Consider the following 17996-nt stretch of genomic DNA (forward strand, 5'->3'; position numbering starts at 1 on the left):
TAAAATTCCTGTGGATGTAACATGCCATGTTACACAGCGATAAGGGTGAAAGAGTTCACACCTGGATTGCACGGTCTTTTGTTCATGTCACAGATGGTGTGATGAACAACAAATGAATTTACAGGCGTGGAGATGATTAGGATTCGTGATTAAGAAACAAATGCAACACTACAAATTTCAGCAGTCATGATTGGTAGTTTTAGCGAATTTTGAAAACAGAAGACACCTATTTGAATATTTTTCTTCTTATTGTAATTGTATAACATAGAACATGTATATTTTTCTGATATCGGTTAAAGTGTTAATGTACTTCAATGCGGTACGATTTGCCTTATTGTAAAAAGAGATCCCAGATGGTGTGATTTTTTCCTTCCTAAGCTTTTTCTTTCATTTTGTTTCCCCTGGACATTACTTTGTCAAAGTTTTGGCCAGGCTGAAAAATAACAACATTCATTTGTTTCTGTTTCAAATGAAAACCCAAATATTTTTCTCAGTGGTGCAAATGAAAGTAGGGAAATAGTTCAGGCTATTTGTTCAAGATGAGTTTTGTTGAATTTTGGAATAAACGGAAAAGTAAGATTTTGTCATGATAATCTTGGGATCACTTAATGCAGATTTAATATCATTGCCATTCTCTACAAATGTTTCAGACCAAATTAGTTAGAAAAAAATCTACTCAGGAATTAAGGAGCAGCCTTTTAATTTAATTGTCTAACTTCCTCTTTGGGGCCCCACACCTTAGTTTCTATAGAACCTCCCCGATGTTTCAGATCAAATTTGGTTGAAGTCTACCCATAAATTAAAAAGGAGAAGTACCATAAAGACAAATATTGCCTCACTTCCTCTTTAGAGTCCCTGAAGTCCCTTCGGGTGAAAATCAACATTCAGAATGGAAGAATTAAATGCCCATCCTGTATGTTTCAGACAAAATTTGAATGAAATCCATTCAAGCACAAGGAAGAGTAGCATTTTGAAGCAAAGTATTGACTAACTTCCCCTTTTCAGGCCCCATCCCCAGGTCCCTGGGGGTTTTGATACTTTCTGAATTTAAGAAAGAATTCCCCATCTGTTGTCATGTTATAGACCAAATTTGGTAGAATTGAAGTTCTTATAACACAACCATTGAAACACCACACTCTAATCTTCTACTGGTTGTGTTATAAGAACTTCTATTCTGTTGACATTACCAACCTGTAAAAAAATGTTCCAAAATATCATAAATAAAATCTGTTTTATTAACTAAAATTGAGGAAATATACTTTCACTTGGATAAGTTAGGTATTACAAAAAAGCAAGGCTAATTATTATAGAACACAAATATCTGTATTTAGCATTTCATTAAAAGGTACATAAATATCTTAACACACTTTTGTGACACTTTCGTACCTTAATTCTCAGTGTAATAGTCAACATTTCTTTTCTAAAGTAGAAAAAGAAACATACGCTTAGAGTCATTTACTAAGGTATTTGTTCCTCTATCCATCAGTTAATTGATTAATTAATTCATTCATTCATTCCCATTCATTCATTCATAATCCAAGTACAACAATTCATATATCTAATTATGACTGATTTAGTCATTTGAAACCCTCTGTACCTTAAACTTACATATTGTGTTTGTATTTTTTTCTTTGATAAGGCAACATTTCAACACCAGACAATATCAATAGACAATAGACACTCCAGACAAGAACCATTCTTGATATCACCTATAACAGATAACTTACTTCCAGTAACCAATTATTACAGGGACACAGGTTCCATGTGGAATTCGAAGTCGGCATGCTTTTCAATACCAATGTAAATTTTGTACTTTACTAACAACACCACAATAGATATAATTTGATGATATTTATGATGTGTGTACAAATTTGGCAGAATATGTCATACACATGTATGTATTAAAATAGTCATTCTTTCAAGGTGTGAATATTTTAGATTCAGGCACCTACATACACAATTAGAATTCACATTCAGAATAGGTAATTTATATAACAAGAGGCCTAACGGCATTGATGGTCACCGAAGATAAGTAATACTGAATATAAAGGATAGTTATCAAGCATCATGAAACAGAAATTGTGACACTGAACATATCATCAAAACTGTCATCCTATACTGATAATTCTTACGAAGTTATTTCCAGTGGAAAACAACCAAAGTTATGCTCAAAAATGACATTTTTTGCTATGAAAAAAAAAAATTCCTCCCCAGGAAGAAATGAAGCATAATTTGGTATCTTATAATTAAGTATTTTGGTAAATCTAATAAATTATATATTAATATCATTCCGTTCAATATGTCCTAAGGATATACACATATCACACATGTAGGTTCCTGTCTATTTCAAGATCCTATGGTCAATACCTATTTTGCCTTTGGTTATTATATGTCAAATTTACCTGGTTACCTGGATACTAAATATGTAATCCTTATTAAGTACTCCAATCTTATATCAGTATATCTAACATGTTGGCGTGGTGCATGTAATTTCTTATATAATGTAACATTTATTTTCCCTGTCCATCTCTATAAAAGCTGGTAAGAAACTGTATTAAACAGTCGATCTCTAGGACATACATCCGTATGTCCACACACCAATAAACTTCTTAAACAGACAATCCTGGGCTCAGTCATATTTACAATGAAGATCTACACACTAGGAAAGAAGAACTAGAACATTATAGAAATGTGTGACTAATTTTGGTAATTAAAGCACCTTCAGATGCTTCCATTCATGATGAGCATTTGATTCTACCATGTCTGGGAATTGAGAGGAAGATTTTTGAAATTTAAATCAATTTGATCCTTTTTGGCCTTGTCCATCAGCACCTGGAATTCAGTCTGGATCTCTATGGGCATACTATCATATCTGGGTCTTAAATGACGATTTTTGAAATCCAAATCAGTTTGACCCCTTTTGTGCCCGTCCCTCAGGCCCCTAGGGGGTGGGGACTGTATAATTCACAAGTTTGGTTCATCTTAGGCCAGGGAAGGTTTCTGCAAAATTTTCTTGAAATCAGATAAGGGGTTTTGAGAAGAAGTCGAAAATGTTAAGTTGTTTACAGATGCATGATACTGGATGAAGATGATTGCAACAGGCCACCATGAGACTTTAGGTGACCTAATAAAACACAGTCATATTGCCTTCTTATTCTATTTTAGTATAAACATTCTAGACTTGGAATTCACACATAAAATTACTGCCGCAAAATAAATTAGTTGTCTCAGCTGATAAATATTTTGCTACTGACAATCTACACATCATTTAAGTCTGATGAAAATATGATGCTGTCTGCATATGCAAAGTTATGGAAACACTATAGGTATAGAAAACACAATTCCCCAGGACATCTTCAACAAATATTGTAGAACAGTTGTCCAAGGGTTGTCTTGTTAAACACTTGTTATTGATCACATGACTGCAACAGAGTGACTCTGATCATTCACTATGATGACCTTATACCATGTATATAACGTGTGTAGCTTGGCTGCCACATTCTTTTATAACATGGCTTTACCTGATCATGTACTCTCAATTGCTCCACGAGCATCATCTCCTTTGAATACTATGAAGAAAATCCAAGGGGCAGTCCATACAACCAGAATATATGTACCGGTATATGTAGTTGCTCTAAATCAGGTGATCCTGTGTGGGTCCTGCATACACTTAATGGTATTGCTTCACTTATCAATCAGTGTTCCTTTCGGTTTCTTCTTGGCTTCCTCAGCCTGAAATATTACAACAATAATTTCAATGTCAAATTGCTATGAAATTTTACAATACTATCAAAAGCACAAACAACTTCTGTATTTGTTATTCTTATTGACACTAACAGTAAGATATCTAACTTAGAAGGCCAATATATTACATCTGAATCAAACACAGGGTGTCAGACCTTTTACAGAACAAGTAAAAAGCATGTGTTTATATTCCCACTAGACAGCAATTATTACTTCATATGGGTTAATTACTGGATAAAAGAAGTAAGCAGTAAACACACTTTGCATATATTCTGTTAACCAGGTGATAAATAACATATAGTATATCATCCACAGCACTCCAGCAGTTATGATCACTTTTGCTCTCTGCACCTCTGGAACATTTCGAGGCAAAGTTAGTTTTTGACTTTTTACTCCTGAAACCCACCCTAGACCAATCAGATAACTTTGCTTGTGCCTTCAATTTTGCAAGGAAATGTTCCAGGAATGCAGAGAGCTATAGAGAACATTACCAATGGAGTATTGAGGATAATGGTATATGTACCTCTTCCATCATCTTGCGCTTGGTCATTCCTTTTCTAATCAACTGTTTCTCAATCACCCTGGCATTGGCAGCATAGGAATCAGCTATTTCTTTCTGTGGACATCGGAATCAATATGTAAAGAGAAAGTAGAGTTAAACCTATCAGAAAATTACTTCTGATGTTACAATAAATCATGAAAGAGTTTTCTCCCTTTATTGCAATTACTAAAATAACCAATATTGTATGATTACTTTTTTTCAAGTTCAGCAATGTAAGTATAATAAAAGACATCTTCATGAATCAGTTTTAGCAACAGATAATTCAATACAATTGCTTATTTTAACTAGCAGAGTATACATTGACTCTCTGAAAAATTGAAAAAAAAAAAAAAAATCAAGGGAGCACAGAGGGATCTCAGTGCCCATCATCATCTGACATTTCTATGTTCTTTAAAAGTTGTATCTTTTCCATCCTTCTCTCTTCTTTCCTCTGTTTTTACTCTTCATCATATGAAATTTAAAAATTTCTTTGAACAAATAGCAAAAATAATATTCAACTGTCAAATCGAAGATGGTTGCCTATCAGCCATTTTGATTTTCTGATCAGTCCCAAAATCAGAACGGTACAACTAGGGATCATGAGAACATATAAGAAAGATCAATCCAGTTCTTCTAAAACTTCTTAGGGAAAAACTCAGAAATTTAGGCAATAACCTGTTGAGACCATGAAACACATGTACAAAGCTTAATTGCATCCCTTTTCTCAGGGGGAAAAAAAAGAAAGATTACCAGATAAAATCTGTAATTTTGACATTCATCATTAAAGCTCAATTGTGAGATGATTTTAGGTCGATGAAGTTGAAAGTCTATACTGTTGCCCAAACCTATTGAATGCAATTTGACTTCTGGTATCACAAACTGATGCCAGACAAAATGAAAGCAGCATTTTTAAAAGGCAGTAAACTCACAGCTTCAATCTCCTCTTCTTCTTCATCGACAGTGGACACAGTCACAGAACTAAACTTGCCCATGTTCTTTGTATGCTTGGTTAATGTCACCTACACAGGAACAAATGTACAATTCAATATAAATTTCTGCATCATAAATACATACATGGCACCTTAGGAAGAATACATAAACAAGAAAATTACTCCATGAAAGTCATGTCTACAGCACAATTAGTAAACATATGAAAGTGAAAAGAAAACAAAAAGTGTATTAAAGTGTAACAATTATTCTTAGCATTTTTGTAACTGATACAGGTTTGTGATAACTGTAAGCCCTTTCACCAGTCAATTTATTTAAATTTTATATAAGTAATAACTTAAACAACCATAGCAACAACTTTCAGCTTTTTCAGCAGCTAAAATACCCAATTAAGATATGTTTGTTTATGAGCGTTATTAGTCCTTACATCTCACAAAAAATTTTGGGGTACTTTATTTGTAAAACTTTGTATGTTGCACCTGTTAAGTTATGTATGTGGTATAGACACTGAAAAAGGACAGGAATCCCAACACATAAAATCCTTCAAGTCAATTAGTTTATATACTTTTATCTTGAATTATTGCTTGGAATCGTATTTTTTTATTATCAGTATTTTGTTTTGGATATCAGCATAACTCTCTGGTTTATGTTTTGACTGTTGACACATGTACACATGTATGGAACTGTGTACATGTGTTATGTGTATGTGCATAAATACCTCTGTCATAAAAGAATTTTATACCTCTGAAACTGACGAGCCGAAATTATAAAAAAAAATCTTGAATGCTTGTATTAGTTTTTGTATCAAGATATAAAGTGTTTACTTAAAGTAGAATATTTCACTTTCAATCAAGGCCAATCGCAAAAAAATAGGATTACCTACATGAAAAGTGTCTGCCTTCTATACTACTGTTTACATATTAGACATCGTCAGTTGAAGTAAATCTTTGATGTCACGTATACCATGTGACTGGTCACCACATTAAATTTCTCACTTTTGCATAATTAGTATTTTTGACTGCCTGAAAACAGGTATGAGGAAACATTTGAGAAGTGTCATCTGGATGGTAGCGTTATTTAGATTATGATGTAACAGAATTCAACAAAAACCAAAATTGTGGCCAAAACCCATTAACTTTTCTCAAGATCAGTTTTATCTTATCTACCTTCTTTGGTTCTGAGATTTGACTGTAGACATCTGTTTTCTTTGCATCCCTCTTCAGTGCTCCATCCACAATAAACATGACTTTGCTGTTACCTTGGTGATGGTAATATAACCAGAGGCCACATCTAAAAGTCAAATACGTCTTATAGTGTTATTGAAATTACCAACAATTTGTCTAAATATTCAACCACTTCAAAGCAAAAATGATTACAAGATAATGTAGCATTTCCCTTTTTAAGTAAGAAGAAACAAAAAAATGAAATTTGTATCTGAATAAGTTTTTTTTATCAATAATTTAAAATAATGAAACCATTCATAGCAAATTCTAAATGTCTGAGAGTTGTAGATCTCTTTGTCTTAGTGTTATAAGTGCATGTCCATACCTTTTACATTTCTGTCTGTACTGTTTCTCAATGCCTTCTGGTCTGAAGAAGAAGAATAACTACCTATATATACATGATATGGTATAAACCTATATATGAATTTATTGTCCAAATTATCAAAAAAACCCAAAATACTCTCATCTATCTATGGTGGACTGTTTTATAAATATGTTTCCAACAGAGGATTGAATATCAATGAATAATTTTTGATAATGTGTAATTAAATATATATTATGTGTAATATAGAGAAGACATTAAATGAGTCTTTATTTCATATTAAGTTTTATGCAACAAGCTTCAGTTTTCATTTTCATGAAATTTGGAGAGCAAAAATTAAAACTTTTAAAACTAGTTTCATAAGACAGATATTTTGTTGTGTTACGTTCGATTCATATAGTTATGTCATTGTCCATGTAACTGCATCACAATCAATTTCTAATTTTGGCAGTCAATGGAAATCACTCCAATGTATAATACAGTAGTAGAGACTAACATACTACATGGGAGAATTCACTGGATAACAGGGGGATGGATTATGTGATAAATCTGTACATGTATAAGCAAGATGGATTATCTGGTCACTTCTGTTTGATATGATTAAATGTCATAGATTATTTCTATAAATGAAAACATAATAGAAACACCATAGAATGCCACAAATCTTTTCTAATTACTTCTATACTCTAGGTTACATACATTACTTCATATTCACATAACACACGCTGCAACATCATTTTTTTTTATATGTAAATTTTCAGAATTTTAGCTTATTTAAGGATCCTGTCACACGTTAATGAATTGGAAAACTTATGCCGAGGTATGATAAAGTGATCGAAATTCTCTAATACAATGGGATATGCTAAACTATAAATGCTTTTGTGACAATTTTGGGAACATGCATATCATATTCACACAAGTGGAAAGTAAACATAATGTATTAATTACTTATCCAGGATAAACCCATCACTTATAGAAACAAACATAGATGTACCACGCAGAAGGTATCTGATGTGTGCTACACATCAACAGAACTAACTAAGAAGCCGGCACACAGCCGCCGAATAATGGCATATTGGTAGCATTTAGGAGAATTTATTTATAAAATGGATTCACACAAAGACCCTATTAGTAGTTCTTGTTATCCAGGAAATGGAAGATCCAGCAAGGCTGACACAGGAATACCTACTAGATGTCCTCCATTGTCATTACCAGTGAAATGCTGTTGCACACTATATATGAGTTAAGATTATCGTTGTTTATATGTTGAGTATGCTAGAAAAATGTTAAGCATGAGTTAGTAACAAGTTTTGGATATGGTAGACATTATCTTGATTTGATGTTTGCCAACATATTAACCAAATTTTGTGCATGTTGACATACACTGGCTTAACTGTCAATATGTGTCAGGCCTGTTATCCACACTTACATGTACTACAGTGGAATGTAACATTGTTTTGTTATACAAATACTGGAATGACATGTTTCAGTTTACTTTTCAATACAAGTACTACACAGGAATATCAAATTATTGGTACAGATAAGTGCTTTGGTGGACTGTAAGCTTTATGTCTTCATAAACCCATATGGTAGTTGGAATTGAAGTAAGTGTGTACTTCTACTGTGGGATACCTATGTCATCTTATTTCTGCATACTCTTACAGGTATAGGGGAATATCACAACTAATAATAATATCTAAATGGAAGACCGTCATAAATAGCATACAACAGTTAATTCCCATATTCTGTACCACAGCTGGTTTTGGCAGTTCTTGCAAGTAATAACTATGATGAATTATCATAACTATGTTCTATTTGAGTAATACTGTAACCACCTTTTGAGGTATATAATATCATCTGGATCACATGTCAATTTATGAGCATGTTTTTGGCTATCAATCACTCTGGCATTGTCTCTCCTTCTCCTAGGAAGCTTGTCCATAGGACAATCTGAAAGATAGAAACATCAATCATTAAGCAGAGTAATTTATTACAGAGTGTAAGCTGCCATCAGCATTGCTGTGCTTTCAACTTCTACATCACTCCTTAGTTTTTGTTCTCAAAAGAAACCACAAACCAAATTACCATGACCCAGGTTCTGTGACTTCAAAACAACAAAACAAGTCTCTAACTCTAAACAATAACATAAGTCTCTAACTCTAAAACCACAATTCAGATTCTCTTACTCCAAAACGCAACACTGGTTATCTAGCTCGCAAACAACAAAACATGTCTCTACCTCTAAAATCACAACACAGGTTCCCTAACTTCAAAACAACAAAACAGATCTCTAACTCTAAAACTACAACCCAAATCCTCTATCTCCTACAATGTTGGTTCTAGCTCAAAACCCAAAACAGAGGTTGAAATTATCTAGCTCCAAAAACACAATACCATAACTCATTTTCTCTTGGAACAAAACCTAAACACATGTTCTGTAACTTCAAAACCACAACTAAGGTTTTCTAGCTCCAATACAACAACCCAGGTTCTCTAGCCCCAAAAACCACAACCCAGATTCTCTAGTTCCAATTATGCCTCTTAGTTTCCAGTAACTTATAAATGAAAAAGCATTAAATTAAATTAAAAAAAAAAAAAAAGGAAAGAAAAAGAAAATCTCTTGCCCCTGCTGGCGCTCAAACTAGTGATCAACTGAACTGTAAGAGTGCACCTTAACACTTTTGGCAGCAGTGAAATATTTGCTCACTAATCTGGTAAAAGTGAGATTAGGCCCAGAACTTCTACACATGACATCTAACACCATGCTATTTACAATGTATAACAACTCAGAGATCATGAACATTATATATTATATTTAATTTGATAACTTTGTTACATGTTTGTCTTATAAACAACAATGCTTTGGGTAATTTCTCAATAACAATTTTGTTGTTATTATGCTGGTAACATTTTTTCTGACATTCTTTAAATGCTTTATAAAGTCTGTGGTAAACGCACAACTTCACAACAAACATTTAAACTCACATAAATCAAATACTTGGTTAATGAAAGGTTCAAATGCTTCACCAGTTTGGCATTATTTGATTACCAGATGTTAAATAGAAGTACAAGCATTAATGGTTGCTCTCTTTGTGACACTTTCAAATATCTACAACTTTATAATACATTTATATATCGAGTACAATGTACAGTAATTAATTTTGTATATCCTTTAAGCAATAGAGGTATTACACTCTCAATGTATATTAATATCTAGTGTTTATATAGGTAGCAATGATAAATAAAGATTACATATAAAATTTTCTTTTCATAAAAGTAAGTATTGATATACTTCATACTTTGAATTACCCTTTCCCTTGGCTCTTACATAAGGTATGTAAGGAGAGTATCTAAAATTCGTCAACAACCGAAACAAAATTGTCTTTTAAAAATATATTTCAAAATACTAAATACATTTTAAAACATTGAGGAACAGCTTACAGATTTTCTTCTCAACTGCCTGACTGCGGTTTTTAAAATGAATGCATTGACAGACGAGGCTAGTCGGACCGAAAATTTCTGTCACTAAAAGAATAATTTAATCATGGAGTTACGTATTATTGACACAAAAATATCATTTTAGTGGCAGACATTTTCGATCTAAAGGATAGTTCCTGTAGTTTATGAAAAAAGTGACCACTTGTAATGTTTTTCATATGGTGATATCGGAAACCTGGAATGCGGGTGAACGTTTTTGTACATTTAAACGTATGGGGTATCGTGAAGCGTGATAAACAGCATTTGTAGTGTTATAAGTAACGAGACAATTTCACTAACCCGTTTACTTTACCTAGGATGAGAGATATCTGTCCACAGAGACAGTAGTATACATATAGAGGTTTTTCGCCTTGATACTCTTCTTGATCTTTTGTATCAGTGCAAACAACACTACGTGAAACAACCTTTGGCATTTTTTAGTTTTCGCTAAGTTCACCGAGAAAGCAGATTGCGCTAAACGTCACTTCCGTAGTCCGCTTAACATTGCAAATAACACGCCTTGCTTGTTCAACGAAAAAATAGGTAATAATTGACGTGTTGTATACACAAAAATTGATATCATTTACAGATATCAATAGATGACAGTAACTGCAATATATCGAATTATCGTCGAATGGTAAATTAGTTATTATTGTTTTAAGCGACATTCTCCTGCACACATAACGATGACGTCATTTGTGAAGTTTCACACTTCCGGCGAAATCACCGAAAAATCATGGAGCAGACGCCATGCCTCTCACAGATGCCGATTCCGTCATCAACAGTAAAACGTAACAATTCTCCACGTGTCTCCAATGGGTCAACTGTTGTAAAATACGAGGACTTCAATTTTCAATTTATTCCGGAGGAGAGTAAATACGAGAAACTTACGAAAATTGGACAAGGTACTTTCGGGTACGCAATTTTAACAATATGGCATGCTGTACCTTGAATTATTATTCACAGACACATACACACATGTAGATATATTTCAGTTATGTTATATGACTTAGTCTGAATTAAAGGTGAATGATCATTACTGACTCTTTGAATATTATGGGAGCTGTTCACAAGAGAATGGGTTAATTTCGGCAAGTTTTGGTCAATATGAAAAATGGGATTGGCTACCCATGTGAAATTAAAGGGGAACTGGAAAAAAAACTGAGAGATCAGTTGTAGTCCAGAGCTCCGTCCCTAACCTGCCCTCCACAATTACTCCCGCTAACTAGCAGAGACTATTGCATGTACATGTAGCTCATGATCACCTGACCAGAGGGCAAGTGAGCTTACATGACTGCATTAGTGTGTTTTATGTTACCCTCTTTAAAGAACTTTTCAATAACCAAACGGCCAAGGATACGAAATAAGGGCAGTAAACTGATGTGAATGTAAGTTGAAGGGTGTATGCTGAGTTGTCCCAATGAATTAGCTTCACTCTCTAAAGGCACAATTATTAAATGGGTTATCTAGGAATTTCTAAACAAAAGGTTCATGATCATGGTGTTGGACCAGTATCATAAACTATAAAGAAGGATTATCTGGCTTATGCAAATTATTTGCATCAATTGACCCCTCTTTTAAGGTCAAGGATTACAATTCTTGGCTTATAGCATGCAGGGATGAAGGGCTGCCAAATTTGGTCAAATGAATGACATTGTGCCCCACTTTCAAGGTTGAGGTGGTTAAATGTGATAATATATGTAATATGTTTACACTTGGTAGATGAGCTACAATGTTTGTTCAAATGAATTACCTTGATGTTTGTACACTTTCAAGGGTACAGTGATAGATATTTTGAAATACACATATTTTAACATCCTCTCAATAAGAAAGGGACTGTATAATACACTACCATCAGTCTTGTAGCATGATGGAATGAAGTATTTGTTCAAATGAATGACAGGGCTCGCTCTCCAAATCAAAAGGGTCTGAGGTGTACAAATCTTCGAATAATAAAAAAACATGTTCCTAAGGTTTGTAATTATATATAGTGTAATGAATGGTTATGGTTTTTGGGATAATCATGTGGCTTAATAGAATAAACTATTAAAATAATGCTATCTCTTTGCATATGAGAGTTAAAGCTTGGGTATAAATATTAATTTGAGACTAATTAAGTGAACAAAATCACTGGTATGCAGTTTGAGATTTAAGTACAGCAATTTTGAATTACTAACATATTTCCATGGGATTTATTTACTGTTGATATATATATCTTAACACAAAACTCATCAAATTGAGTTTGATGAGAAAAATTATCATTTGGTATACATATCGTATTATTTTCAAAAGTCATTACAGCTCTGGCCAATTCAAGTAGAATAATAAAAAAAGGGTTTTGTTGATTTAGTATTATACATATAATTGTGAATGCTATTTGGAATAAAGTTATTTGAATTTCAGAGAGGTGTTCAAAGCTAGGGATAGAAAAACCAGACGACTTGTGGCCATGAAGAAAGTCTTGATGGAAAATGAGAAAGAAGGGGTAATCATTCTAGTATGATACAATATCAAAACTGGGAACTAGAAAATGTCTAAAACACAAATTATACTGCTTCCAAATATAAGAATAATTGTTTAATGAATTTGTAGAAGTTGTAAAATGTGACCTTTGACCTTTAATTTTACTGATGTTCTCCTTTTATTGTATGATGTGTAGAATTTGTAAATACATGTACTACTATGGAACTTGGAATGGGATGTGATGGGACAGGATAGACAGGCAAGGGTAATACTATGCCCCCACTCTGCCCCAATAACATGATTGGGGAATGTCAATTTGCATGGATATTTAGACATATTCAAGATTGAAATAACTTTGAAGTAAGAAGTTGTTGAAGATTTAACCCCCCTCCCCCTCCTCCCAATTACATAATTTGTGAAAGGAATGACAATTTCATGGTATTGGTATTGTAATAAGAAGTCACATAAATGACAGACCAAGTAAACCTACAATTATATCTCCAAGTCTCCATAGTGTTAATTTTTTAATTTATGATGAATCTGTTAGAAAAACACTCAATCAATTTACATTTAATGAAGATATGTACTTAACCTTTATAATGTATGGTATGCTAAATGATGTAAACTGAATTCATGCAGCTTTAATTTAAGATGTTCACCAAATACATTGCTGCTTTGTTGTTTTTCAATATTGCTTATTTTCATTTCAGTTTCCAATTACTGCACTGAGAGAAATAAAAATTCTACAGTTGCTCCGGCATGAAAATGTCCTGAATTTGGTAGAAATATGCAGAACAAGAGGTATTTTCACTTCCTTAACAATATTAATGTAATTTCATCCAATCTAATTAGTATTGTAGAAGAACGGAATTACAAGTCTCATTTCAATTAGATTCTAGCTTCTTCACACCATGCGTTTATTTATGTGATTGATGTTTAGTTTAATATACATTTTTGTGTGTCATTGCTGCACTTTTATCTCTTGATACACCCTAGTACTAGCTAATGTAATTATTTGTACATCTGCCCCACTTTCTACCATAGCTCTGTCACATCTATTTTTTAGGTCATCTGACCCGAAGGGTCCGATGACCTATAGTCATCATGCTTCGTCCGTCGTCGTGCGCCGTCCGCCGTGCGCCGTCCGTAAACTTTTCATTCAAACGACTTCTTCTCAAATACTAGAAGGTCTAGGGGGCTAATACTTGGCACAGAGGATACTGGCATGGAGCTCTACCAAGTTTGTTCAAATGAATGACCTTGACCCACTTTAAAGGTCACAGGGGTCAAATATGTTAAAATCTTTAAACAACTTCTTCTCATTAACCAAAAGGCTCAGAGTGTAGATATTGGGCCTGTGACATGCTGGGATAAAGTGCTACTAAGTTTGTTCAAGTGAATGACCTTGACCTACGTTCAAGGTCACAGGGGCCAAATATGTTGAAATCTTTAAACGACTTCTCCTCAATAACCAAAAGGCTCAGATTGCTGATATTGTGCCTGTGGCATGCTGGGATGAAGGGCTATCAAGTTTGTTCAAATGAATGACCTTGAACAACTTTCAATGTCACAGGGGTCAAATATGTTAAAATCTTTAAATAACTTCTTCTCAAATACTAGAAGGCCTAGGGGGCTAATACTTGGCCCATAGCATGCTGGCATGGAGCCCTACAAAGTTTGTTCAAATGAATGACCTTGTCCCACTTTCAAGGTCACAGGGGTCAAATATGTTAAAATATACAAAGGACTTCATCTCAATAAGCAAAAGTCTATGAGTGCCGATATTGGGTCTGTAGCATGCTGGGAGGAAAGGCTACCAAGTTTATTCAAATGAATGACCTCGACCCACTTTCAAGGTCACAGGGGTCAAATATGTCAAAATATACAAACGACTTCTTCTCAACAAGCAAAAGTCCATGAGTGCTGATATTGGGCCCGTAAGATGCTTGGAGGAGAGGCTACCAAGTTTGTTCAAATGAATGACCTCAACCTACTTTCTAGGTTTGGCTTGCTTTTTGTCAGATGACCGTTAAGGCCCATGGGCCTCTTGTTTTATCATTTTAGCAGTCATATTTATGCCTCACTTACATAAAGGAGTCTATAGGAATCACTCTTTTTTTGTGCATGAATTCATGATAACCTTGTGTGCAAGATATCTCATGTACCCATGAACAGATATGGTTCATATACGCACCATAGGGTCATAACATGAAAGTCAATACCTGATTCAGTTTTGATGGTCAGCAGTCAAAGTTAATTGTCAAAGGATACCCTTGACCACTTTGGAAATAAAATGCTTGTGTACAAGATATTTCACAAATCCATGAACATGATTAGTTCAGATTCATACCGGAGTATCACAATACCAAGGTTTACACACCTGATTTAGACTTTGGTGGTCATTTGTCAAGATAAAAGGTCAAACATCACCCATGACCATTTTGTAAATAAATGCTTGTGTACAAGATACAGACTATTACAAATAATGACATATGATTACAATGTTCCAGACGCTAGGCTAGGGTTGGGAGTATATATGTATATATATTTGAGCCTCTGCACATTTTATTATGAATTGAATTTTTTCGTACTTAGCACATATATACATATCTATCTTTTAGGAGTCATTGACAAGTTTAAATATGAAGGTCATAGACCAAAGGTCAAGGTTATTTGATTTGGTAAAAGTGAAATTTCCTGTTAAATATCCTAAGGATTGATGAAAAGAATATAATTTTGCTCATACTGCACATATCTTTGAGATAATGTAAACTGTTAATATTTTTTATGCTCCCTAAAATTTTTTCTTGCTTTGTCAGTCTAACCGTCTTTTTGCCTGTCCTTCCATCTCTGGAGCATAACTTTGCCCACATTTAAGCAAGGATTATAATACTTTGTGGATGTATCAGTCATAATAAGATGATATGCAGTGTACCAAAATGAGAGCCAGCAACCCCTTGATTACAGAGAAATAGCCATTTGCTTAAATGTTTTATGTAAAGCATAATTTTATATTGCTTGCAATTAAAGTAGGATAGTGAAACTTGGTACATACATGAATCATACTGAGACAATTTGCACTGTGCTTAACACTTTGGATGCAACCCCTTAATTACAGAGTTACCTTGTTTTTACATTACGATAGTCATACTAAGACAATGTGCAGTGTGCCATATTGAAGACCTGCAAACCCTTAATTACAGAATTTTCGCCCTAGGTTAGAATTTTGTGTCTCGAGTATAACCTCGGTCTCATTTAAAGTAGGGTATTGAAACTTTGTGTATATATTGTATACGAAGACTATGTGCAGTATACCAAATCAGGGCCCGCAACCTCTTATTTACAGAATTTTTGTCATTTTCTTTGAATTTTGTGTCCGATAAAGATGTTTTCAGAGAGCATTTATCAGTTTCACGGATACTCTTGTTACTTTTAAGGTGTTACAATTTTAGGCCCCATTTATCTTAAACCTGCAGAAAAAAGTTTTGACTTGATAACCTTCTTGTGACCTAGCTGGAAAAATACCACAAGAGCTTGGGATATTGTGAACTTTGGTCACTTCCTGCTATCTATAAGATGATCCTAAGTTTATGTTTGATCCTGTGGAAAGTGGATTTATGAGTTCTCACAATATTTATTTCATATAACTGTACTTTTTATTGATGTTTTAGCCACACCCTATAATAGAGGAATGAGTACATTCTACATGGTGTCTGATTTTGCTGAACACGACCTAGCAGGACTTCTGAGCAACACAAATGTGCGATTTAGTTTAGGAGAAATTAAAAAGATAATGCAACAGTTATTGAATGGTCTGTACTTCATACATGAAAACAAGATTTTACATAGGGATTTGAAAGCTGCAAACATACTAATTACTAAACATGGTGTGCTAAAGTTGGCAGATTTCGGCCTCGCTCGTGCTTGGAGTCAACCTCAGCGAAGTAACCAGAACAAATACACCAATAGGGTGGTGACCTTGTGGTACCGCCCTCCAGAGCTGTTACTCGGGGAAAGAAATTATGGGCCAATCATTGATCTTTGGGGGGCAGGATGCATAATGGCTGAGCTTTGGACACGCACACCAATTATGCAAGGAAAGACGGAACAGAATCAAATGTTCCTGATCTGTCAACTGTGTGGATCCATTACTACTGATGTGTGGCCTAATGTCGACAAATATGACCTCTTTACTCAGATGGAACTACCTACTGGTCAAAAACGCAGAGTTAAGGAAAGACTAAAAGCCTATGTTAAGGATCAATATGCTCTAGATCTCATTGACAAGCTCTTGGTGCTGGATCCTTCAAAGAGATATGATGCAGATACTGCCCTGAACCATGATTTCTTTTGGACAGAACCTGAACCAATAGACCTGGCTGAAACCTTGTCTAAACACACAACATCAATGTTTGAGTACTTAGCTCCACCCCGGAGAGGAGTTCAACAAGGACACCGGATTCACCCACACCAGGCACAGACACACCGCCCTGTACATAACAATGACCAGCATTTTGATCAAGTCTACTGATGATAGCTGTAATTGTTGTATACAAATTATGAAACAGAATCTGTAAGTCTTGTTCCTTAACATCTCAGCTTGACTTTTACTAGCTGTTGTCCAAAACATCTCAGGAATATGTACATGTTTTTTGCTTTCATATGTATTTCAGTTAGTTTTATATTCTCTTTTTCACAATCAAGCCATTATTTAGTCTTTGAACTGATGTCCTAGTTTGTTTTGATTAAAAAGGAATCTTGCTTTTTGCTGAATTCTTCACCAAAAACAGAAATGACCAACTCATTTACTTGACCCTTGGAAGTTGTGATACTTTCCATGATAACCAGATAGTCATGTGCATGTTGTTGTCAAATCAGTTTTCAAAATTCATAATATATGATATGAACTTTATTTATCTGACGAACATACTACATTTGGATTTTTTGTTGTCAAATTTTAGAATTGTTTTCTTAATGAGATGCACAATGATATTAGTGTGATTACCACATAACGTCTGCTTCTCTTCACTTTCAGTTAGCAATGATTCTGTCCAAATGTAATTTTTTACGATGTTTCAAGAGTTTTGATTGCCAGACCATTCTCATAAATATGAACATCTAGACTTTTGTATATTTGACTTAATTTGGGTGAAAAATATTTTCCATTTTAATAGGTGTCTATGAAAAACAGACCAGCACCATAAACAGTATCATATATAAATTTACATTAGTACATGATGATCAATATCAAGTGGTTTATTAAGTCATGTGATTATTA

At 34.1% G+C, this 17996-nt stretch overlaps 2 protein-coding genes across 2 annotated transcripts; one reads left to right on the plus strand and one right to left on the minus strand.

Annotated features, from left to right (window-relative positions):
- Positions 1–1301: 1301 nt before the first annotated feature.
- On the minus strand, positions 1302–10691 carry LOC132546370 (STING ER exit protein-like). Its single transcript, XM_060210084.1, has 7 exons — positions 10569–10691; positions 8614–8728; positions 6782–6823; positions 6400–6523; positions 5215–5304; positions 4268–4360; positions 1302–3732 (listed from the first exon to the last, which is right to left on the minus strand). The coding sequence occupies exons 1-7, from the start codon at positions 10687–10689 to the stop codon at positions 3685–3687; spliced, it is 633 nt and encodes a 210-aa protein (XP_060066067.1). The 5' UTR covers positions 10690–10691; the 3' UTR covers positions 1302–3684.
- A 300-nt stretch (positions 10692–10991) lies between these two features.
- LOC132546420 (cyclin-dependent kinase 9-like) lies at positions 10992–17249 on the plus strand. Its single transcript, XM_060210133.1, has 4 exons — positions 10992–11170; positions 12659–12740; positions 13429–13519; positions 16390–17249. The coding sequence occupies exons 1-4, from the start codon at positions 10992–10994 to the stop codon at positions 17247–17249; spliced, it is 1212 nt and encodes a 403-aa protein (XP_060066116.1).
- The last annotated feature ends 747 nt before the right edge of the window (positions 17250–17996 follow it).

The sequence above is a fragment of the Ylistrum balloti genome, unplaced genomic scaffold (assembly GCF_031769215.1).
Source record: "Ylistrum balloti isolate Yb309-2 unplaced genomic scaffold, AGI_CSIRO_Ybal_v1 Utg369888, whole genome shotgun sequence".
Taxonomy (NCBI): Eukaryota; Metazoa; Mollusca; class Bivalvia; order Pectinida; family Pectinidae; genus Ylistrum; species Ylistrum balloti.